This window comes from Anomalospiza imberbis, chromosome 17, assembly GCF_031753505.1.
Source record: "Anomalospiza imberbis isolate Cuckoo-Finch-1a 21T00152 chromosome 17, ASM3175350v1, whole genome shotgun sequence".
Taxonomy (NCBI): domain Eukaryota; kingdom Metazoa; phylum Chordata; class Aves; order Passeriformes; family Viduidae; genus Anomalospiza; species Anomalospiza imberbis.
The window spans coordinates 11950627-11975837 of NC_089697.1; the positions used below are offsets into that span (position 1 = coordinate 11950627).

Here is a 25211-nt window from a genome sequence, read left to right on the forward strand (position 1 = left end):
AAACTGCGCCTTTAAATATGACGTGATATTGGCTGCCCAAAGCTAAACACAAAATAAGGGAGAGCTGGAGCATGTGCCTAAAAGCTGGGAAAGGCTAAAGCTTTGAATGCCACTCGCTTGGCAGCACCGTGAGACCAGAGCCCAGGAAGCATGGCCAGGGCACGGTGCTGGCCAGCGGGCACCTGAGGGGTTAAAGAAGCGGGTTCACCCTGCAAGGAAAGAGCTGGAAATGGCCTTTCCAGGAGGAGGTGCTGGCACCCCACTCTTCCCCTCGGCACCCAGGCTGAGAGAGCCACCAGAGCAGCCCTGAAGGACACAGGGCAGCACCAGGAGTGACAAAGGCAGCGACGGGGTGCTTCACTTCCATGCCCCGCTGGTTTCCAGCGCTGGAGAGGAGCTGTGCAGGGAGCTGCTCCCTCCCCCAGCTCCCTGGCCCGTCCTGGGGCTCTCTGCTTTTGTTCCTGTGCTGGGGACTTGGCCAAGTGGTGTTTGGCCAGAGCCAAAGGCTGCGAGAGGCTGAGAGGGCACGGTGCTCCCTGCAGCGAGCCAAGGATGGGATGGGGGCCCTGCAGCGGGGCCTGTGCGAGCAGGGCACCCCAAAAAGGCAGAGTCTTGCCCCACAGTGCCACGTCACACTCAGTGCCTTGTCATGCTCAGTGCCATGCTGCCTGGAGAGCACGGTGCTCCAGGACAGGAGCAGCTCTGCATGTCCTGCTTTGCCTTTCAGGAGCACAGCCTTCCTGAAGGGATGGTCCCGGCTGAAGCCAGGCAGGGAGGACGGCAGCATGTGGGAAATGCAGTGGCACAGACCCTAATGGATGTCATGGTGAGCTATTTTAAGGCTTTATCTCGCTAGCCTCTGACAAAAATGTGCTATGGAGCAGAGCTTATCACGTGCAATTTGGCACATGGGGCCGGTGAGGGGACAGTGGAGCTGATCCCTGGAGCTGGGGCAGGTGACACGGGGCCAGCGGAGTGGTGGGTGCTGCTGGTGCAGACGAGAGTGTGTGCCACAGGGGATGGGCATGGACAGGGTCTGACCCAGCCAGCAGAAACCAGGTATCTGAGCCTAAATCCCAGCCCAGGTCTGAATCAGGGGAGTGCCAGCTTTGCTGTACTCTTGGCTTCCTGGTGTCACCCAGAGCATGAGGATGCAGCATGAAGCTGGGACCTACCCTACATCCAGTTTCTAAACTTTGGATCCTCCTAAACAGGGTTGATTGGTCAAGGGAATGATGCTGCCTCCTGTAGCCCCATTTCCCCATGGCTGTGCCCCAGGAGCTCAAGGCATGAAGAGCAGAGGAGGTGAGCGGGCCAGGGTGAGAGCTCTGGGGTTGCCGCCACCACGAACTCCTGCTGGCTACCCTGGGGAGGGCGAGGGGGTGCTGGGCTGGGCTGGGCTGGGCAGACAAACCCTGCGAGGTGAGGAGGTGCAGCTCTGCAAACACTCAAACCCACAGCAGCACCCTGCACTGCTGGGACCCGGGGGCTCTGGGAGTTATCACCCTCAGCCTTTCGGCTGCTGTGGCTGGAGATTAGGGAGCTGCTCCTTATCAGCCCCCGGTCCTGCGCCTGTGGGGCTCCCCTTTCAGTCTTACTCACTGGAGAAATGAGTAAGCCTGTTGTAACCACCGTGCTGGGACCTGTGGGGCAGCGGGCTGTGCTCGATGGGTTGGGGTGGGGGTTTTTAAAGCATCTCTGCACAGTGACCTGCAGCCTGCAGGACATGCTGCAGACACCCAGCAGAGCTGGGGCTGTGCTGGAGCTCAGGGCCCTGCACATCCAGAGCTCACTGTGTCTGATGAGGATGGAGGATGGGAAGAGTTAATTCTGTGTGTGTGCAAAAGAGGGAGGGGAAACCCAAGGTCCTCACATGCCCACAATCTCCAGTGTCTCACTTGCACACAGACCCCCACACCTACCCCCCAAAACCATTGCCTGTGCACAAAGCTCTTGGCCCAGCCTCTGAACTTGGGTCCAACTCCTGTGTGTGTGTATCCATCCATCCATCCATCCATCCATCCATCCATCCATCCATCCATCCATCCATCCATCCATGTCTCAGCCCCTGCCTCCTCCAGGATCTCTACACAGTGACCATTTCCAGCAGTTTATTTGACAGCTACAAGAAAATATTCTTGCACTCTCCAGCTCCACGAGGCACATGACCCGGACAGTGCCGATGGAATAAACATTTGGATTTAATTTATTATCTTTCCTGCAGGCTCTGTCTCAGCCGGCGGCTGCAGAGGGGCCGGGGCTGCTCCCTGCCTGCAGGACAGGGCCCAGGGCAGCCTGGCAGCCTTTACCCAACTCCATGGGATATTTTTATTTTTTTTTCCATTCAAGCCTGTGCAGAATTCCTGGGAGGACTGGAGCTTCGTCCAGATTGCAGATGCCCAAAATATCTGTATTCTGGGCTGAACAGACTGAGGCTGAAGTGCTCGTGGTTGGCTGATTGAGGAGGACATAGGAGGATGAAGAAAGACAGACAGACAGAGGAAAACTGCCTGAGCACGTATGGCAGCAGTGGGCAAAAGAATGGGGGATGCCCCTGGGGTCTGCCCCATCTCCAGGTATGGCTCTCACACCAGCATGGGATATTTTTACTGCTTTTCCCAGTCTGCTGAAGCCTGAGCTCAGTCCAGGACAGGGTCTTGCCCCAGATTAGCTTGTGCTACCAGCCATTAAATGTGGTTGCACTGCTCTTATGTTATGCGTCTTATTTTAAATTATCTTCTAAACTGTGGTTCACCTGGCATCTCAGGAGCCAGGATTTGTGAAATGAAAGTTAAAATGACAGTTTAAATAAGGCATTTATGTGTATTCTTTGATATACACACACAAATGCACACAGCTACTGATAAAAACCACGTGTTTGTTCATACATACATGCTTCTAATCGGATTTATAATGTATATAATATAAGTGTTTTTCTACATATAAAATTCATTGGAAACAGGAAACCCAATTAGTTTACCTTACTAAAGTGGCATGAAATAAAGAGCAGCGTGCACTGTTGAAAAGAAGGTAGGATGTGGTTTTTGGAGAACTTTTCTTCCCCTCAGGGCTCGTTCTACCATGTTTATGTCTAAAACCTGCTAATTTTAAAGCCAGCTCACAGGAGACTAATGGCATGACTCATTTATTTCATTTCACTTTCATTTTGCAGTGTTCAGGGTTTGTTTAAGGTGCTCACATGTCAGCAGCTCATGCAAACACACCAGTGGGTGCTACAGGAGACCACAAATGTCTGTGGGTGTCTGCACATACTGACCCCCCCTGTTTATCCATGAACAGGAGCCACTCCAATGAGCTGAGTATGATTTTAAAAGATCTTTTGAGTGTTAAACATGTAATAAGATGCTCAGTGCTGTTTTCAAACCAAGACATGTTCCTGGCTGATTTATAAAAGGCCACAGTCTCCACTTTTATGTGGGCAAATGCTTTTAAAAATTGGCTCCTGGGATTTCGGGAGCTCATTGATTGATTCTCTCAGAAGCCTCCATCTCTGACCTTTCCATTACCAACTTTTCCATCCCCAACTGCTTCATCATCCTCCTGAGCATGGGCACACAGCTAATAAATCTGAGTCTTTAATTGCCCTCCCACACTGTGTGGCTTTATCTGAGCCATCATTCCTGTCGCTGTGCTTTGTCGCATCTCTCTGCTTCCAGGTTTGTGCTGCTGGAGTCAGCAAGAGGATAAAACTGTTATTTAGGTTTGGGTTTAGGTACAAATCCCCGCAGTAACACACTCCATAGCTGCATGGCCCCACACGATGTGTCTGACATGGCTGAGTTGGCTCTGCCTGGGGGAGGTACAAACCCTCTGCTTTTATCTCATGCAAGGTCCCATTTTTTGATTCTTTATGCAGCTGAAACTGAGAAAAAAAAAATGTGTAGGGGAAAAAACCCACAAACCCACCATAAAGTCCCTTGCTAAATACATCAGTAAGGGCAGAAGGTCCTGCTGGCCCAGTGGTGCCAGGACCATTGGGGTGGAAAAGCCTCAAGAACACCCAACACCTCTGGTACCCAAGGGAGATTTATTTATTCCCCTCCCCCCCCACAATTTATCCTGTCAGGAAGTTTCCCACAGCCCTTCAGGAGTGGGTGCAGCAGTATCAGCAGGCACAGGTCTATCAGGCTGAGCAGAAGCTTTTCCAGGAACTATCTAGTGACACACGTGACCGTGCCCGGCCGAAGCGCGATACGTGACAGGCATTCACCGGCTTCCCGGCCAGTCAGTTGACTTTGTTATTCAGACTATTTTAGTGATGGTTTTTAATCCCAGGCTTAAGTTTTTCTTTTTCTAATTTTTTTTTTCTCCCTCTTCTTTTTTTACTCTCTGAACAAGGGAATCTCTATGCTGGCAGGATTCAGAGAGGCACAAAGGAGGGGAAAACAAGTTTCAGCCAGAAGAGAGAGAGAGAGAAAAAAAAAAGGATGCTGTTAGCATTCCCTGTATTTGAGGGGGTAAAACATTTTGCTGTCAACTCTGTTTTAAAGGGTAAGTGCCAACAGCAGCCCAGTTACTATGCAAATAAATAGTGTGCTCAGCTTTTCCCTCTCAGTGCAACGTTTTGGGGCTTGTTAGCCAGGGGAGCTGGGCTGTGGGGGCTGGCAGTGCCCCAGTGCTCCCATCCCATCCTGGGGATAGTCACTGGCTGGGGGTGCCACTGCAAAGCTCTGGACCTTGACAGGAGCCCGTGGGGGTGCCCAAGTGTCCCCCCAGACAAGGTGGGACAGCGTGGGGAGCACTGCAGAGGTGTGGGCTGGGTACCCCATGCTCCTTGTCAAATGCAGATTCAGGCAGCAAAGCCCTTGGCTGTGCCTCTGTGACAGGGGACACGCCAGCGAGAGGAGTGCCTGGAAAGGGCAGAAATCTTACCCAAGACATCCCCTTTCATGGCAGGCAAGTGGGGAAGGTCTGGCAGCAGCCACCCTGGGCTATGGGGCTGTCTCTCACTCGCTGCTGCCAGCTGGAAAGGGAGGTGATGCCAGGACATGATGCCAGACTGTGGCTGGGTTCATCCAGATGATGACCAGCACCCCAGCACTGGTATTTATGGTGACACTTCCCCAAGACAGCAGAGGGGCTGCACATGCCCCAGCCCACACAAGCCGAACCTCCTCCTGACAGCCCCAGTGTGATGGTTTCCTATAAAAAAAAATTGAATTTGTCATGCAAATCACTGGGCATGTGGGCACAGCTGCTGAGAGGTGGCCTGGGCTGAGTCAGCTGCCAGCATGGCCACAGGGATGTGCCCAGCACAAGGTCTGGCCCCCAAAGTTGGTCCCACCCCTGGAACCTGCCAAGCAGATGGTGCTGCCAGAGCTGTGCTGCCAAAACCACCCAGCCCTTGCCACTCCTCCTGGTCCCTGAGGCTCACTGAAGCTTTTAAAACCAGCATTGTGACCTCCCCTGCTTGTCCCCTCCTTTGGCTTCTGTCTGGCTGCAGCAGAGCTGAGCTGCCCAGAATGAACGTTTTTTTGTGGTGGGAAAACATAAGGAGGTGGAAGAGGATGCTCCATCAAGCAATGCACTAAAATAATAATTAAAAAAAAATTATACTTTTAAGCAATTTAAAAATTATTTAAGCCCTTGCCCTGTGCCACCCTGATCAGTCAGGAGCCAGGCAGCTTCTGCCTCTCACCCACACCCCACTGCTCATACTCTGCAGTTTAGCTCTTGTCCTTCTAACACAGCAACCCTTTGAGCTTTTCCCACTTTCCCAGCCCAGCACAGGACAGGGAAGTGCTTGGGCTCCTTTCCAGAGGCTCCCAGCACCACCTGGCAGCCCAGTCCCGCTCCCACCAGGAAGGGGAATGGCAGAGCTCACGATTCTGCAATTTCACAGCCGGCTTTTCGCAAACAGGAAGGAGGCAGGTTGGGCTGCTGTTTTGATGTGGCTGTTTCTCGAAATGAGCCTGGAGCAAAACTGAGCGGGATCCAGGAATGGCACTCGGCACCGCCGGGTGCTGGGAGCGCCGCCTGCGCCCTCGCTTCCTGGCAGTTTGGCCACCTTTCAGGAAATCAGACAGCTAAATGGAAAATCATCACTCTTTTCACTCGCACACGTGGTGGGTTTTTTCAACAACAAATCCATGTTCAGCAGCCTTGTTGTCCCCATCGAGCGGGGGAGATGCGTGTCCCCGGCGAAGACAAAAGCCCAGTTCAGCAGTGCCAGGCACCACTGCCTGGGGCCGGGCACCTCAATGCTGCTGGGCTGGGGCCAAGGGCTCCCCAGCAGCTCCCAGCACCCCCATCCAAAAATCCTCCCCTCCCTTCTCCTCAGAAGGACTCCTGACAGGGAGAAAGAAGAATTGCTGCATAATCTCCAGCCCCGATAGCACTTCAAAGGCAGGGCCCGGGCCAGGCTGCGCTCCGCCAGTGCCGGGCTGGATGCGGCGCTCGGCTCTTACTCCTTTGGCAGCCCCACAGCCTATCCAGAAAGTAATTACTTAAAAAGGAAATAAATGTCACCCACATGGTTGTAAGCAAAACCCCGGGCAGGATGAGCAGAGCCCCACCAGGATCTGCATTCTCACGCAACACAAGCAGGGCAGGAGCGAGTTCTTTCCATTCATCGAGATGGGCTCTTTACTCTGAGGACTACTGATGACATTACACATGCCCACCATGGGCATTTAAGCTCCCCAGGGCAGCCACAGTGCTGAACCGCCTCTGCTTTTATCCTATGGCATCCTCTTCCCCCAGGATGACTTTAGGCATCACCACCTGAACCAGCAGCAGATGTTGGTGCCAAAAACATGGCCCTTCCTGGCACCAGGCCCGCTGTGGCCTTCATGGAGATGAACCAGATCACTGGCATGATCAAACAGAGTAATTTTATTTACTTTTACAGATTAATTCTTGAAGTTCGCAATTGTCAACATCTGAACACCAAACTTCTAAAGCAAGTTGGTTGGGGGAAGTCAAATGCAGCACCAGAGCAGCGAACGAGGCTCAAGGGTGAAAGTCTCTCTGCTGCCAGCACCTGCCTGGTTCTGCTGGACCTGACACACCCTCAGCAAATCCCCTTAACCAGGACAGGGCTCTGGCAGACTACTCTCTTTCAGAAAAATTCAATTTTAGAAAAATAACCCCCAACTTATTTTAAGCAAATAACAGAAGGAAAGTGATGGCCCAAAAACTCTGGGATGAGATCCCATCTGCCTCTACTGCCTCTGGAGCTGCTGCACCAGGATGGCAGCACCTCCCACCCTCTGCTCCACGCAGTGTGAGGAAGCACTTGGCACCAGCCCACGAGGTTCTGTGAGCTCAGAAACCCTGAGGTGCCTCGGGACACGCAGAGCAAGGGCAGTGTGGGACACGCTGCAGGACGGTGGCAGCACCTGATGCCTGCCACGATGGCAGCGGGGGCTCCTGCCACAGGACACCCCCCAGCCCACCCTGGCACACCCGAGGGCGAAGCCCAGCATGGTCAGACCAGGTGGGCTGGGAAATACTCCCTAAGGCACTGCAGCCAGGCAAACATGGTACCATACAGCATCGAATAATCTTAAAAGTTAAAATAGTTTATTGCTGTCTTTGTAGAAATGCACTTACATCGCCTGTTCTCTTCCTTTATTTGGCTGTTGGATTACAGGCATAAAAAGGTTACATTTACCCATTTGTTCAGTGACATAACGCCTTTTTCTCTATTGCTCCACTCGTGATATTCTCCTAAACCTTGCTGGCCAACAGCCCCAAATCTCTTTTACATAAATACTGTAAATGTCTCCATAGGTTGCAGCATTATAACAAAAGATCTACCAAAGTAGACAAAATGTTCAGTATTCTTGGTTGGTTTTTTGCATTTAAAAATATACCTAAATTTGAGATAATCTTAACAGAGTAACAATTACAATAAGAAAATAGTACAGTGCGTTGACTAAAGGAATATTCTGCTCTCCTTCAAGCCAATATTCCCTTTTGCATGTTGAAGTGATTCAGCAATTACTTAAGAACTTTAACCTACATACAATAATTTAGTAAAATGAGAATTAAACAAGGCAGATACTTACTACTATTCTTCTGTCTGCAATTCACAGCTCATGCGAATAAAATCGCAATAAATATTAAAAAATAGTTTTTCTTTTGCTTTTTTTTTTCTGTAAGGCATCTCTGAGTATTACAAAGTTTTTGTACAACCAAAAAATAAGATTGCTTTTTTTCCATGTTCTCCGAGTACCTCTGTACCTCACCAGTAAATAAGAGGATTGTAGGCTGGATGAGGAAGGAAGGGCTGACAGGGAAGGGGGCAGAAAGAAGACCACAGGTGATGGAAGCAGACTGCGATGTGTGCAAGAATCTGTCGTTTCCCTGTGAAACATTTCAGCCGCTTTTAGAACATCTTCAAGACAGTATCTGTCCAGATTGAAAGGGGAAAAAAAAAAAAAGGGGAAAAAAAACTTACCAGAAGTCCACTTTCATAAGCACAATCAGACTGCAAGGATTTGGGCTCGCCCTCAACACTATAAATAGCTTAGGTATCGATATGCACCTACATACGGGAGATAAAGGGACGGGGTGGGAGGGGGGCTGTGGTGGTGTCTTTTTGTTGTTGTTGTGGTTGGTTTTGTTTCTTTTATTGGTTTTTTGCCATTTTGCCGTCCTAGTCGTATCCTTGCAGGGTGAGCGATTGTCCGGGGGGCCCGGGCTGGCCCTCACTGCATGCGGTCGGGCTGCAGCTGCTGGGGCTGGTACTGCACGAAGGCGGCGGCGGCGGGCGCCGCGGGGGTGCTGGCGGTGATGGGCGGCTGCACCGTGCCCGTGTAGCCGTAGCCCACGAAGCCGGCGGCGGGGGAGGCAGCGTAGGGGTACTGGTCGTAGGCAGCTGTGGTGTACTGGGAATAGGCTTGGCTGGCGGCCGTGTAGTCGATGTAGGGAGACGTGATGGACTGCACGGGGGTAGGGATCACCACGCTGGGCTGGATGATAGCTTGGGGGTAAACATAGTGAGGCGTGAGTCTGTGGAGGGAAAGGGAGAGAGTCAGTGAGGGGCTGGGATGCCCCCGGCCTGCACGGCCCCTCTTCCCCCCAGATTCATGTGCATCAGCCACGGAAACGGTGCGGCCCAGCAGTGCTGCCCCGGAGCGAGGGGTGCTCCCCGGGGTGGGGAGGAGAAGCAAACGCTCCTAGACCTGAGGGTGGGAGTAGTGCAAGGTGAAGCATGGGCTGCTACTAATACACACTCCCTGGTCCCCATGGTTTGTATCTCCCACTGTCCAGGCTGCTGAAATCCAAAATAAGCTCCCTGGAAGGCCGTGACACAGCCTCTGGCTCACCTCATTTCCTCAGCCTCCACACACCCTGCCTGTCCCTGCCAGCCTTTCTGCCTCCCGTATTCTCCATCCAAACTTGGGTGGAGGAGGGTCCTGAGGACCCACAGCCCCTGTGGGACACCTCCTGGCAGCAGGGACAACGTGTCACCCTCCACGTGTCCCACCAGGAATGACCACTGACCCCGGGTGCAGCCCCAGGCCCTCCATCCTGCCAGGTGTTATCGGTTACTACACACTTACACCGTGTTTCCACAACACTGCATGTTTAGGGAATGCTACAGGGTGTTTGTTGTAAAACATGAGATATTAATGCTGCTTTCTTCCCCTAGTAGCACTGCCCAGTAGCTGGCAGGGCAGTGACACTCCTGTGTCCATGAGCTGTCACATCTGCTCCTGGCACCTCCGCTGCCCTTTCCGTGAGGGCCCAAAAGTGCAGCTTCTCCCAGGCTTGTCCCTGCCCTGAGGAGCTGTGCTGCTGAGAGGAACTTAACAATGTCACAGTCAATTAAAGTCCATAGATGGAAAGATCCTGGAGGTGATTAATGCAGGAGTGCCTACTAATTTGTTAGAAACTGCTAATGAGGAGGAAAGGGGAGGGGGAAAAAAAGCATCAAAATGAAAGGGCTGTATTTTCCAAAGGGCCCACATCAAGTCAGGTCTCAAATAGTGGGGCAAAAACTGTGCAAGCCTGAAGGTACATCCACAGAAACTGCCACAGGCCAGGCAAAAATGGGGAATTTATGTGGCCTGAAGAGAGCTGCAGGGTGACACATCTGGGGTTTGTTTAAGAAATAGGGGGTGCAGGCAAATGGCAGAGTACCAGTGGAAGATCAGAGCCACATGCACCCTGGGGAGAAGGTCCCTTTGGCCACTGCTTGCTGAACCACATAAGGCCACAGAATGAAGCAAAGCCATCCCCTAAAAGATTGTGCCACCCTGTCTCCAAACCCAACTCATTTTGGCCAATAAAAAATCCCCAAGGTAAAATTCTGCAGAGAGATTATGCAGATTCAAATATTTTGGGGATTTTTGTGTGGATGTGTGTGACAGCACATTTTCAAACACAACCACTTTTAAAAGCCTCCCACAGGCTCTTCACAAGGCACAGGGCTGTACGTGGTTATCCTCATTCCACCTGAGCATCCTGAATCTCAGCCACCACCTGCAGCATGCTGGGGTCCACCTGGGGCTGGTCCCTCCTACCCAGCACTTACAGGGCTGCTCCCACTTGCTTTACAACCAGCACTGGATGGTTTAGTCTGCTCTTCAGACAGGAGAAAGGCTTCTCACAAACAAGGGCTCATCTGAACCGAGTTTCCTCTCCTGTTCCCACTCCCATATGCAGTTTGTTTTTGCTTGAGACAATTGGCATGACAAGAGAATGACTGTTCTCTTCCCCACACACCAACACTGCCTCTGAAATCAGGGTCCTTCCATATGGCCAGGGAGGAGGGATGGTGGTGAGCAGCACCTCAACCTTTGATTCAGTGCGAGACCTTCTTCTGAGGCCACCAGACACTCCTGGACAGCAAGAGGGACCTCACAGTCCTTCAGCCCATAAGCACACCATACCCAGCATCACCCTGTGGGTAACAGGAATGAGATGAGGCAGCAGAAATGCACAGAATCCCTTTTTGTTCAGCTCTGCTCTAAACTGAGGCCAGCACAGCTGAATCAGAGCTGGAGCTTAGGCACCAGCTCAGCCCAAGGGCACTTCATGCCACACACTCACACAGCAGCAGGCCCCTCTTGGAGAAGCAGGGCTGAGTCCCACCCAGAGGTTCCTCACGCCTGTCACTGGGGGATTTTCTCATTCTTTTTGTTTTAAATAACTCAGAGGAGCAATGCTGCTCTCTGGGTCTGCCAGAGTCTGGGGAGAGGCTCTGCAGAGGCACCCCCAGGCACTGGCCCTTGGGCATGACATGAGCAGGCTCTGTCCATGCTTACTGCTCTACCCCTGGTAGATCAGCAGCTCAGCCAACATCCTGCATCCCAGACTGGGGATGGATGCTCTGGCTGCTCCTCACTTCTCCCTACCTGTCACACCCTGCCACCAGGCTTCCTGGTACTCCAGGGCCCAACAAAGTTAATATCACTCCACAAATGCAGCAAAAAAATGCACAATCCACCAAAAACCACCTGGTGGCAGGAGCAGAGGAGGGGCCTGCACTTTTCCTGCCCACAGGAATTCCACCTGTGCTCACCAAACAACCAGGACAGTCCAGAGACTCTGGGCAATCCAGCCTGAGCATCACCCGGTCTGAGCAGCTCCTCCATGTCCCTTGCTGCCACCCAACTGCTCACCTGAGCTGGCACAGCCCATGTGGGGGACGTGGTGCCATCAGGGTGAGTGGACATTTCCAGCTCATCCCAAGAAACTCTGCACTGTTGGCTTTGCTTTCACACAAGGAACTCCTCAGTGGGCTTGGAGACAGCAAATCTGCAACATCCTGCACTACATTTTTCCTTCAGCAAGGAAAAAACTCCAGCTTTTCAGTGTTACTTGGAATAAAAAGCACCATTAGCTTGGAAGGCAGAATGTACTCCTGGACCCTGCTCTCAGAAATCCATCCCACTAGCCCAGTGCATACACAAGCATGCATCACTCACAATAGCTGGTACTGCACTAAAAAATCACACTCAGCAACTCCAAGATCTGCTTCTGAAGGGAATGTCAATGCAAAAGGTTCTTTTGGTCTGTAGGATTTCAATAATTCAGCTAGAAATTTCAATCAAGATATTATGCAGTTTGGTCTTCTGAATTAGGTGGACAGATGGCAATTCATCAATCAAAACAAACACACAACCCAGAGTAAGGTCACTTTGATGACTTGCAGCTACAAACAAAACAAACCAGTGCAGTAGGATGAAGTTCTCTGCTGGCTACATTTAGCATCCACAGAAAATCTTAAAATATTTCCCCCTCTTCCATTATTCCTGAACATGATCTTTCAGGAGATAAATTAACAAAAAGCAAGCTGTTCTGGAGTTCTCTTTCTAGAAAACAGCAAACTCTAATCTGAATTTCTACAGGATGAGTCACATCTTTGGTTTAAGATGCCTTTCCCTTCCTCCCTCCCTGCAGCTCTCCTCCATCCCCCACGATGGGCCCTGCCAGCCAGAAGAGAACTTCATCAGAAACACACACGGTGTGATTATAAAACACCAACCAAGTGATCAGCCGTGGCCACCACACACCAAAGTCACCCCGTGAGCAGCAGATGGACGAGATGCTGCTGGCACGACAACGAGCCATGGGCAAAGGCCACCCAACACAAGGAGCATGGTCAAACCCAAGCCCAGAGGCAGCAGTGGCACGGGAGGGACAGCAGGAGGGACAGCAGGGACTTGGCAGGGCCCTCGTGGTGCCAGCCCACGTTCCTGACCACGTGGCACCACACCACACTGCCCTGGCAGCCAGAATTGAACCAGAACAGAGATGGTGACAGGGCCGCTGGCAGAGGGACACAGGCTCTGTCCTGCTTTGAGGGGGGGACAGAACAAAAGGGGCCCCGTTTTGGTGCAGGTCTGGCTGGAGATGTTCAAACACGTCAGGGGAGGCACCCGTGGCTCCAGGCAGATGAAAATGTCCTCTTCAAAACCTGCCATCACCCAGGTCTTCCCACCACAGCAGCAGGGCAGGGCTGGCTGGGGGGCAGCAAGAAAAAATGGACAAGTCAGGAGGAAATGTGTCCCACTTCTCTCCCCAAACACTGGGGAAGAGGAACGAGCTATTATCAGCAGAGCTCATCTCAGAGACACTTGATATATTTGACTATTTTGTATCAGATTTACACCTAAAATGTGCTTCAGCTGCACCTTCTCAGTTCTCTGCCATCCTGCAGGACTTCCTACACATGAGCCATGAGCTGCTCCTGCAAGCTGCTCCTGCATGCTGCACGAGTTTGGGAGAGCAACAAGGTGGGAGTTCCTGACCCCCTCGATCTCGGCCAGCCCTGCTGGGAGCTGGTTTTGTCAGTTCTGAAGAGGTGGAGACAGCTGTCAGGAGGGACACGGCATCACACAAACATTTGGGAAACAAGGAGGGGCACAGGGCTCTTGGCAGCCTCACAGAGATCAGCACACAAATGCCACCACCACGACCAGCCTTTTATTCCTTGAAGAATAAAAGAAACAGAGCCCTTTGTGTCTGCCTGTGAAGGCACAAATTCTGGCATTTGACCCCAGGAATTTGGCCTCCATTTCCACTAGAGCTGACCCATTGGCTGCCACAGGGACACCCACACTGCCACAGCACGTGATGGCAGGGGGTGCTGGGGGTGCTGCTGGACCAGCTGAGCACAGCCCCTGGTGATGTGACACCTCCAGGCACCGCCTGCGCGGCAGATCCAAAGGTGTATTTTGAAGTGGGTTCCTGAGTTTAAAGCTGCTCTGGGAAGCGCACCCCACGCTTGCACTGGCAGTGCCACGGCACCACAGCAGAGCTGGAGATGCAGGCACACATCCTGGTGTAATTCACACTCCAAGGAATCGTTCCTGAGGGACACTCCCAAGCCAGCAAGCACTCACCTGGAGGAGACACTCAGTGAACGTGTGTGGAGTGCAGGCAGGGCTGGCCACAGGTATCATACGGGCCCCAGCCACGATGACAGGCTGTGGAAATGTGAGAAATTCAGGTGCTGTTCTCAGTCCAGACATGAGGAGGAGGCTGCAGGATGTCCCTGCCTGCCCAGCAGGACTCCCACTGCAGGAGGGGATCACAGTTCATCCACTAACACTCGGGTGCAGATCAGGACAGTGGTTGTGCCCTGATCACTCCACCATCCCTCACCATTCACTGACAGGGCTGGGCCCTAACCACAACATGACGAACCTCCAACTCCCGAAATGTCCCTACTAAAGCTGATTTAAAAATGCACTGAAATGTCAACAGCTTTTGCCTCATCAGCCAGCTATCCCAGCCAGCTCAAAGTCACACAAGGATGAACTCTGCAGCTCCGTGGGATTTATCATCACCTGCTGCAATACGACACAAACACAAAATAGCAAAGCAGTCAAGACAACTTCTGCTCCTCTTGTAACTGATTTGCCTGTCTGCCTTCTCCTCATCCTCCTCTGTCCCTCTGAGAAGATTTACAAGCAGCCTGTGCAAACAGGTACAGGACCGAGTTCCCTGCTTCCCTGCTGGGAGCAGATGTCACCACACCAGTGGCAATCACCGAGGCACGACGTGCCACAACAGACTGTCCCAGACTGCAGCCAGTGGGGAAAAAAACGCAGAAAGCAGTAAAAAAACAGGCTGCAGACCAAAGATGGGAGTACATCTCACAAAGATCTAATACTTTTTCTCAGCTCAACCAAGAGTCTGAGATCAACATGCTGAGCTCCACCATGAGTTACAGCCAGGCTCAATAGCTTTATCCTCTGCATCTTGCTTCCCCCACACCCAAAGGAAGAAGGAAAAAAAAAAAAAAAAAAACCATGATCCCAAACAAAGGCATGCTGGGCCAGACCAAAAATAGTTTTGGAGAGAAGCAGGCTGAAAAACACTCAGGTAGCAGGAGATAACATCTGCCTGAAACAAGAGCCATCTGGCACCAAGGAAAAAGCCACATGGAAGTTTATCCACAACTAGTCAGCTCTCCAGAGAAGGAAAAACCCCTCCCCTTTCCAGTTATCAGCACAGCCAAACCAGAAATTAACTGACAGAATAAACAGGGACTGTTTCACACCAGTGCATGACAGGAACCTGAGTCCTTCAACATCCTTGTGAGGAACCTGGTAGGATGGTCAGATTAACCAAGGGATTAACCCAGGAAGCCCCAGAATTCTGCCTTTGACTGAGCTCTCCAATTTTCTTCTGCAATTTAGAGAAAACCAATGGCAGAAACATCTCTAAAGTCTTCTGAAGTACCTGACAGGTTTTGGAATAATACACATCAGTGACTACTTTCAACTGGTTCAATTTTTAATGGATTTCTTTCTTTACACGTGATCCCTTCTACTGACCTTTATTAAAACCATCCACTCATTTGATTTATCTAAACCCCTTTCTTGGAGAGATGAAGTATTTTGAAGTAGAATGCTTCAGCTATGGAAAAAGCAATTAAATATCTCTTTTTGATAAAAGAAGGCCTACACTTGATAAAACAAGTAATTAAGTAATTTCTCAGTCAAGAAAGAAATTCCATTTAAAGAGTTTTGTGATCTCTGCTACCAGTTGTGCCTTTGTGGTAGTAGAATGTTTAAGACATCTCAATCTAATCCCTCCACACCTTCCTGCAAGCTGGAATCATGGGGGATGCCTGGATCCAGCATGGTTTTTCCAGCCTCTGCTGCTTTGGCCAGGGCAGCTCAACTCTGACAGAGGAGAGCTAAAATGCTCAAAGCTGGTGACAGGGAAATTGCAGGGGACAGCACAACCCTGTTTGCAGCACTTGGAGACTGAGAAACAGGAGACTGAGTTTTAACTCTGAGGTCCAGGACTTTTCATCTTTTGTGATCATGGAGTATATTTAGCTCTGGTATGTAGCTTGCTCCCATCCGTGGGGAACAAGTTCTTCATAAAAGTCGTATTTAGAAGTGACCTGGTGTCCTTGCTACCAAATTATCAGCACAACAACTGTCTGGTTCCCTGGCTGGTGCCCTCAGCGCCAGGGCAGGATGCCCAGGGCTGCATTCATCATTCGAATTACTGGGCATGTGCTTAATACTGTGAGTTGGGGCCCATATGCCAACAGCTGCTCAAAGGAAACATGAGACCAAGCACAAACTGAGCTGCTCTGGAAATTCAGACGTGTGCATCCATCTGCCACTTTGGGCCTCTGTGGCACCAGCCAGAGCAACACAGGTGAATTTTGGATCTGCCACTCCCCAGCTCCTGCACCAACAGGAAAGGACTCGGGTCTCTGCTGCTGAGGAGGATGAAGAGGAAATCCACCAGAGGCAATGGAATCACACAGAGAAGATGGCACAACTCAAGCCACGTGCTGTAAAGACAAAGCTAGAGGCAGCTCAGGCTGTCTCTCCATCACACCCAAGCCCGTGCCCTGACTGCCCAGGAATGGCTCAGATCCTTCACCCAGAGCCTGTCCCTTGCAACAGGTCTGAGCTCACACATCATTCACATAGCCAAGTGGGAGGTCACTGTATCAGACCACGCTTTTGTATTGTTTTACAGGCAGAAAATGAGCAAATTCTGCCCCAACGCCAAAAAATATAAGCCAAAATAGACCCAAACCCTTGGGTCTGACACCAGCATTTGCCATCTTGAAGTAGATGTTCAAGAAAATTCTCAAAGCTGTCTGAACTGCTTATATATACGTTTATGCTTAAAAAACACAAAATAAAATAGTAATAAAATAAGAAAGGGATTTCTTTCTGACTGGCAAGCAATTGGTCTGAACAGTGGTCACGATGCATAAGAACCGGCAGCTGAAGCCATTTGGAGAATGGATTTGGACATTTCTTAGGAAATGCTCCCTTTCCCCCTCAAGCTTTCATGTTCCTGGCACAGGATAACACCAGGTGCCGGGTGCTCCATCCACATGAGCCTGGCAGAGTGGGATGGGAGCCTGCAGCCTCCAGCTCTGGGTAAGTGGGCAGTGGGAAGCTGGAGCAGGGGGCTGCCAGCTGATAGAGGCTGGGCACAGCACGCGCCCTTTTATAAGCATAACCACAGAAAAGATGAAAGTTTGTTGCCTTTTATTTTTAACCCAATAGAGAAATTTTAAGGATAAACAGCTGCAAGGGAGGCTGGGCTGACACAAAGAGAGACTTTCTTCACTTGTAACTGCAGCAGCATCGACGCATGAAATTTTAAACTCAAAAGAGTTTTAACTCTTTCTGACGTTGCCAGAGACCAAATGTGGGTCAGAGGCAGGGGGCCACCAAAACAATAACTACACATGGATGGGGTCTCTGGAGCAATGACATCCAATGTGCAGCTATGGAAAGAGCTGGATCCTGCCACAAGAGACAGTTTTATGTTTGCAAGAGCTCAGTCACTTAGTCACTGGTAGATCTCCCACACAGATAGCTCCTTCGCTGAGGCACAGCCACAGGAATGCATCTGCCATATGCTGTGTCCAGAGCAGCAAGCACAGAGGAGAACCAGGGAATCCCCTCTCCCTGCACAGACTCAAACCTGCCTCTACCTCCAGAGTCCCAGAGGAGGGAACCACGAGGTGGGAGCAAGCAGCTCTGCCACATCACCTGATCACATGAAGCATGGCAGCTGCAGGGACACTCCGGCACTGCCAGGTGCCTCCAAGCAAAGCACAGTCTGCAAGCCCCAGGCTGAGCCCCAGGCCCAGTGCTGCTTCCCTAAACTCAGCAGCCGGATCTCCAAGTCACCCTGACACAGACACATCCTTTGCCTTGCATTACTGTTAAGATCTCTGGTTACAACAAGCTAGAAACTTCTTTTCCAAACAGGATTTACTACTGACTCCGTGCTGTCTGCTGTGCAAGTGCCTCCCCTGCCAGGACAGCAGGAGGAAGGAAAGAGGCTCCTCGTGGTTTCTCTTTCTGTTCCGCATAGCCCTGGCAATATTTACAGCTGCATTTAGGTGTCTGGGGCTGGGGGGGGGGAAGCCTTCAGCTTATAAATAATCCTCTTGGTGTTTGGGTGATTTTCATAGTTTCCATTCATTTCAGGTTTCACCAAAACCTGCGTTTTGTGGCTTGATAGCCGGGACATGACTGGCTGCTTGCTCTTCCTTAACTGCCCAGGAGTTAACGGTTGTTCATTCATTTCTGCCCTGCCAAGCCCAGCTTGCTCACCAAGCACCCTGTGCCCCATGACAATCAACTTTTGGAAACCACAATGCCAACCCCTGGGCACAAACACTTTGCAGAGACGGGAACGGCAGGAGGGAGAGCCAGGCAACATCTCACACCGGGGCAAAGCAGCCGAGCCACGGAGCTTCCTTTGGGAAAGGTCAGGATCCACACGGCATGGTGTAAACAGACACCAGCAATTCAGTGACAGACCCTGATAAACTCCTCATCTACCCTCATATCCCACTGAGGGCCAAGGAAGTTGTGGGTTCAAGGGAATGCAGGAGTGGAGCTTGGCAGGCTCTTAATTTTGTTGGTCTACTGAGGAGACAAAGAGGGAACTGGCAGCCAAGCTCTGCTGCTCAGCTGAGCACCTGAGGCTTTGCTCAGAAGCCACAGAGCAGCCCCAGTTCTGGTGCTCAGGTAAAGGTGGTGCTCAGGTAAACACATTCTGCAAAATCCACACTTCCAGTGATTCTGCTGCAGCAATGACTGAATTCAATTAAATTCTTGTTTACTGATGCTTGCAAATAATGATATATAATCCCCTGCCTCCAGCCTTCCATTCTCCTGGTTCCTGTCTCTTGGCAACTGATAAATAATTTATAATGTTCTCCACTGTATGTGCTAACTGCAGCTCTGCTGGTTTAATGATGAAACCAATGCCTAAGAACTGCAACAGGAACTGTCTAGATCACAAGGAACATGTAATCAGTCGATCCCACACTCCTCTGGATGTGAAACCAAAAGCAAACTGTTGGAAAAAAAGAAATGTTTTCAAGAGCTGCGGCTGTGGGGTAGGAAGGGCACCCAGAAAACGGCAGATAATCTGCCAGGTGCTCCTGCCAACAAGAGGAGTTTTAACGGGCTTCACCATTTTGCTCTTCTCTGCTCCCACGCGTGGCAGGACTCGCCAGAGGCTGCTTTTATTGGCAACCTCTCTCCTGCACTCCCATGCAAAAGTCTCTGGGTTCACATCTCAAGGTGCTGCTGCTTTGGGGGCTGTGAAAGCTCTTGCAGCTCCCATGCAAGGAGAGCTATTAAAAAGCAGCATTTGGTCTATACAGACTAATGTGGCTCTTGCCCCAAAGAAGAGGAGACTCTTCCTTTCATGGCAGATGTTTTTCAAGGCTTTCCAGCAGAGCTGTAACCGCTTGCGAGAAGCGGCGTGTTTGAACCACACACAGCACACGTACACTGGGTGTGCACTATTGTGGCAACACAGCCTCTTACATCCATAAACTCATTGGAATGAGATTATCCAGGCAGTTGGCAACTGCGGCCATAAGGGCAGAGGAATGAAAGTTTTATTGTTAGCAGATTTTTTTTCCTATTAAAAAAAAAAAAAAAAGAAACAAAACACCCCCAAAAAATGAGCAGAGAGCAGGGACGGGATGAAGTATTGCTGTTGACAAAGGCCAAAATCCCATCTATTTATATTAGAGTCACACAAAAACCACACCAGGGCAGTGCTCAAAAGCTTTAAAAAATGCACCTACTTTCTTAATGCTCTTAGAAAATAATAATAAAAAACCTTATCAATATTCACTTTCTGAAATGGTGTAAAAAAAGAGCTGCATCAATCATTAAACAGTTAAATGAGGGCAGTATGACAGTCACTATTGTTCTCGTGAAGCACACTTGTCTTTTGCCGAGCAGCTGCCAGATCCTATTAGATGTATAAAAAGAGGACTTTTCTAACCGAGTAGGGATGGTATAAGCTATTGAAAACAGCAGACAAAAGCCCACTTTTGCAGACTATTCAAGCCTTGTATAACATCTGTCCAAAATCAATTTTTGACCTAATGTTACTTTCATTAAGTAACAGACTTTGTTTCCAATGCAATTTGTTTTCTAGGATAAAACTGTATCCTAAGCATTATTACGTGGGAAATGGCACAGAGGAAGCAGAGGATCTTATTTGAGAAACACGAGAACAGAATTTGCTTAATTGTTTTGACACCTTAAGTACTATGATAGAGAAACTATTTTCCATTTATTTGAATTCCTGTGAATTCTTGAAGCTGGCAAAGCAGCGAGCAATGCACTGGGTTTATTATGACTAAGATTTACTGAGGATAAAGAAGGATCTTTGGGAATTACATTAAAGCTGACAAATGCACAAAACTTCTGAAATCTCCACCAGAAATAAAATACTCTGAACATTAACAACAGCTGTTGAAACTGTCCACTCCTGACGGCGAAGGCTTTTTTCACACATTTTAAATAATGAGGAAGTTGATTTGTGAATCTGATTTCAAACAGACCGTTAGGAATCATTTCCACTTACCCAAAGGGTCTCTGAATGAAGGCTGGATGTAGCTGCTGCACACCTATGGTAAAACCTGAAAAAAAAAAAGGTTCAGAAAAAAAAGAAATATTAATGAATGGCATCCATTGTACCATTCAACTCGTAACACACAGGCAGAATTACACCACACGTCTTTGCATTTGATCTGCTATGCATGTGAGCAAATTCAGAGCCCCATTTAGAAACAAGTTAAATTTAACATGCATATGTGATATGCACGAGGAGCAGATGGGAATTCATGATGAAAGCCCAGTGTGAACGTGCTGTTATGGAACAGACAATGGGGTATAAAGCCTTATTTTACACACTGGGTACTGTGGTCATTAAACTAAAGGGAGAAATGATGAAGTGGATCTTACTGTTCATTCTCATGTAACAAAGAGGTTAATGGGCAAACAGATCTGCCGTGGAAGGAAACAGCTTTAACACAGTTACATGAACTTTGGCGAGTAACATTAGTGCAGCAAGGCTGAGGAAGAAGATACAGCAGAGAGGTAACTGGACTACGCAGTGCCCTCAGCCAATAATCAGAACTATGGGGGACAGATAAATGCGCATCGTCAGATCAGATGATTCCAGCCCGAGGAACTTCTTTCCTTGTTTTACAAGTTATTCTAATACAGAGAGATGGGATCTCCTGGATGCCTCACCAGTTTGAATACTCCTTGGTTTTGCTCCCAAATACGCCAGGTTCACATTTGCTTTCCTGCCGTCAATGATGGGGTTTGGGTCTTTGCAGGCTCTTTCAGCAGCAGCTCTGTCTGCCATGGTCACCTGGAATCGAGCACAGCCTTGTTTGTAGCAACAGTGCATTGTAAACACTCCAGCAACAGGCACTAAGTGGAGTTTATTTATTGTTCTATTTTGAATCGGGAGCTGAACTCCCATCGTGCAGCCTCGCTTGCACGGCGAGATGGGAAGGGCTGCTGGGACTCGATGGAAAAGCGGGCGCTCCCCCCGCGCCCGGTTTCCCCTCTGGGCCGGTGCCAGCTGTTTTCCCCTGCCCTTCCACCTCCTCCCCGTGCCTTTTTCAAGAAGCTGGTGGAGCCCTTCCCAAAAACCCCGGCGCAGAGGAGCTCAGGGCAGCTGCGGGCGGGATGCGGGGACCCGCACGGACATCGGGAGGGGGAAGCAGGTGCTGAAACGAACGGCACTGCTTCGGCCAACACGGGGGGCTCCTCCCGGGCCCCCAGCCCAGCTGTTGTCCTGACCGAGCTCCTCGTTCCCGCAGCGGGCACAAGCTCCGCGGCAGCCACGGGACGGGCGGCGGCTCCGCAGCGCCCGGCACCGGGGGGTCCGCCCGGCCACACCGGGGCTTTGTCCGGCCACACCGGGGCTTTGTCCGGCCACACCGGCGGGCTCGCCAGCCCGGGGCTCCGCTGCCGGCCCCTTCCCCGGCGCACGGCGGGCAGCGAGGGCAGCGCCCGTCCCGCCGCGGAGCGGAGCGGAGCGGAGCGGCACTTACAAAGCCGTATCCTCGGGATTTGCCGGTCTGCCGGTCCGTGATCACCACCGCCTCCTCGATGTCCCCGAAGACCTCGAAGTACTTCCTGAGGGAGGAGTCGGTGGTGTGGTAGGGCAGCCCCCCGACGAAGATCTTGGTGAAGGTGGTGTCCTTCTGCACGGTGTGCATGGTGCCGGGAGCGGCCGGCCCCGGCCGGCATCCACCCCGAGCAGAGCCGCGCCCCGCCGAGCCCCCCGCGGCGGCCGAAGGCAGCGGAGCGGCGGCGGGTCCCGGGGCCCTACAGCCGCCTCATGGCCGCGCCTGGAGCCGGAGCGCGGCCCCGCGCCCGCCCGCCGGTGCCGGTGAGTAGCGGCCGCCCCGCCGCCGCCGCCGCCTTTGTAGGGCCGCGCGGCCCCGCCCCGCCGCCGCGCAGGGCCGCTCGGGGCGCGTAGTCCGGCCCCGCCCGGGGTCCCCGCGGCCCGCCCCGAGCCCCGGCAGCGCCGCACGCACCGCGGGGCCCTGCGGCCGGCCCCCGCACCGGGCCCCGCACGCACTGCAAGCCCCGGCGGCTCCCGGCGAGCAGGGCCGGGCGGGCGCGGGCAGCGCTCCGGCGGGAGCTCGCCAAAGATCCCGCCTGGGCAGCGGGTGTCCCGCACCCCCAGCCCGCCGCTATTGCACAACCGCCGCAACGGCGAGGGCTTGGTCCCTGGCAGGCTCGGGCACGGGGACAAAGCCGCCCGGCAGCTGGCAGCCTTTGTGGCACGCAGGGTGGCAAAGGCGCGGTCGAAGGGAGGGCAGGAGGAAGGGGTGGTGTTGAAGCGAATCGCTAAGGAGAAACAGCCAGGGAGGGGGTGAAGGAGTGAACAAAGGTTCAGAACTGCCTTTCTTAAGCAGGTTCTTGAGCCTCCTGCTTCCCCGCTGGGCAGCTGGGTGTGTATCTGTGCAGCCTCTCTCTGGCCAGGGATGCACCGCTCCCATTTCCACTGGCAGTCAGCAGTGGGGTTCTCCCCTTTTGCATTTTGTTCCATGAAAGGAGAGGCAGCTCCTGCTGTGAAGTGCCACTGCCTTTGACCTGACCTGCAGGTTTCTGCCCAGACCTGCGATTCAAACTTGGGAGAATTGCTACTGTAGCACAGCCCCATATTTGCTGCATGTACCCCTTGGTCCATAACTGCGGGAAAACAAAAGCTGAAAAGCTGCTTGGTACTTGAGAACCCACCACTGGGGAACTCCAGTGGTGGGGTGCTTGCAATGCTCTAATTCCTCCTCTCAAGCATCAGTTGGAGTTTGGGGTGTGGGAAAGGATCCCAAAAATCATTATTTGTTCATATTTTCCATCACCCAGAATCTCAAGAACTGCCCCTGTGCCTTAGGTTTATCATTTCTCAGAAAAAGAAATTTTTTGCAACATGATAAATGCAGAGATAAAATTTTAGGAAAAATAAAAAAGCCAGTGAAGTTCTAGATCATCATCTACATTGGCTTCTATACAGCAGGTTCAGACTCTGCAGACACTTTTTTTTTTGTTACAGACCCCACAGAGAAAAGCCAGTTATTTCAAGAGAAAGGAATGCATTAATGTCTGCACTCCATAGTTATTCATTAATATTTTTCTTGCACCACTTCCATAGTTCTAAACATCCTATGCTTCATAAAGGAGAGAAGGGGAAAAAAAAGCCAAGGAAAGCCATTAAGCTTTTCAGTCATGAACCACCAGACTTCAAGACTAGGGTGCATTTCCTTTGATTACTGTAGAAGGATGGAGCTGGGCCAGCAGCACCCAACATCACTGAAAAATTAACAGCAAATGGATGGTCCATGGAGCCTTTGGGCCTTGTGAAGGCACCAGCCGTGCCTGGTCCATCCACACAGCGAGCCTGGAACACACCTTTGGGGTCGGACTGCAGCCAGGGGCTGGGGCCTCTCCACCCCCGAGTCACCCCTTCTGTCTGCATGACTTCCACCACAAACTGCACATCAGCTGCTTCCTGGGCTGCCCGAGCTAATGACAACCCAGTTGGCATTCAGTCACTGTCCTTTTACAGAGCTTCATTCTGCTCCAGATGATGGCAAAGATTCAAATCATCCAAGCAGACTCCAGCTCCTCTGCAGGGCAGGCAGGGCTGGCCAAGTTCTCCAGAGGGACCAGCAGCATCTCTGCTCTCCATGCTTATGCTTGTCCGGGGGGAAAACCAGCACAGGCCTTTTTGTTCTTCAAACATGAGCCCCACATCTCTCAAGGGAGAAATCCCAGCTCCTCTCCTTCCCTCGAGGCAGGAACAGGAGTTTCTTGCAGGCAGAACAAGAAAGGAGTTAAGGCTAAAGCTGTGCTCGGTGAGCAGCACAAACCCCTCGGTAGCGCTGGCGTGGCCGGGGGAGGCGGCCTCGGTTCTGCCACATCCTGGAAAGCAGGAGGGGAAATGAAATCTCCTGTCTCATGGTGCAGCTATTGCAAACACAGGCTGTAATGAGCTGTTACCACAAACACAGCAGGAAAGGGAAGAGAAAGTGAGTAAGGATAACTTTATGGAAGTTAATTAGTTTGCTTTTATTTTTCCGCCTCATTCTTGCGAAAAGCACTCATCCTTCTCAGAACACCTACAGATAAAATCCAGCCATCAGATCAAAGCTGCAGGAGCTTGGCAGAGGCAGTTTGCTGACACCTCCCCATGCTTTTACTGCAACAATAGGAGTACCTGAGAAGAGAAGAATAAATTTCAACTTTCTTTGAGTTATCTCAAAGCTAGCTCCTGTAAAGGCAAGCACATCTCAAAGTATGAAGCTGCCTTGGGGAAATCAGGACATTGCTTAGCACAAATCTAAGAGCAGACTGCAAGCAAGAAGGAGAACACAGACTTGATATAAGCCATTGTAGGGGTGCATTTAGTCCTTTGTTGTTATTAAGAAATAAAACTACACAGAGGAGGCTGGGAGAAAAGTCATCTTTTCCAGTGGGTGTACAATTATCCCTATCCTTAATGTACAGGATTTGTGTTGCAAATCCAGAGCATCCTATTCTCATTCAGATTGGGAAGATTAATGTTATGATAATTCAACACAGTTAAGAGGACTCACTGGGTTTTTACTTACATGTTAATACATTCCTCAAGGCTTATGCAAAATTGATACACAAAGGCTCCTTCTGGTGGACTTCAGCAGCGTTCTCCAAGAGGTGGAATGGAACAGCTGCAGATCACCAAACCAGTGTGCTGGATTCCACTGACAATCCTAGAGAAGGTGGCACTGTAAGACTATCCAGGTACAGAACCATATAGAAATGGTGCCTGCCTAAAGGATGAAAAACAGATTCTAGCAGGAAGTTATACCTTTGGGAGCAAGAGCAGGACAGAGGTGGGCAAAGAGCAGCAGGCAAAATGTTCCCTGTTCCTTGGCCTCTGCAAAGCCCCAAACTCCCTTCTGT

The 25211-nt window shown here is 51.1% G+C and overlaps 1 protein-coding gene and 1 long non-coding RNA gene across 5 annotated transcripts; one reads left to right on the forward strand and one right to left on the reverse strand.

Moving 5' to 3' along the window:
- Positions 1 to 425: 425 nt before the first annotated feature.
- LOC137484291 (uncharacterized) lies at positions 426 to 4173 on the forward strand. Of its 4 annotated transcripts, none has more exons than XR_011004815.1 (3): positions 426 to 826; positions 1215 to 1305; positions 2350 to 4173. It is a non-coding gene; the product is annotated as an uncharacterized lncRNA (long non-coding RNA). The 4 variants fall into 4 exon arrangements; XR_011004816.1 differs by lacking the exon at positions 426 to 826 and adding an exon at positions 833 to 1059; XR_011004814.1 differs by having other exon boundaries at positions 1215 to 4173.
- Positions 4174 to 7523: 3350 nt separating this feature from the next.
- On the reverse strand, positions 7524 to 22177 carry RBM38 (RNA binding motif protein 38). The gene is made up of 4 exons (XM_068208018.1): positions 21812 to 22177; positions 20997 to 21120; positions 20326 to 20380; positions 7524 to 8979 (listed from the first exon to the last, which is right to left on the reverse strand). The coding sequence occupies exons 1-4, from the start codon at positions 21977 to 21979 to the stop codon at positions 8676 to 8678; spliced, it is 651 nt and encodes a 216-aa protein (XP_068064119.1). The 5' UTR covers positions 21980 to 22177; the 3' UTR covers positions 7524 to 8675.
- Positions 22178 to 25211: the final 3034 nt, after the last annotated feature.

Bases quoted from the DNA above. Each gene is read 5' to 3' on its own strand.
- RBM38 (XM_068208018.1), bottom strand. From the start codon at position 21,979: ATGCACACCGTGCAGAAGGACACCACCTTCACCAAGATCTTCGTCGGG. The intron at 21,121-21,811 runs GTAAGTGCCGCT...GCTCGATTCCAG, and splicing joins AATCCCGAGGATACGGCTTT to GTGACCATGGCAGACAGAGC. The intron at 20,381-20,996 runs GTGAGGCATCCA...TTTTTTTTTCAG, and splicing joins ACCAAGGAGTATTCAAACTG to GTTTTACCATAGGTGTGCAG.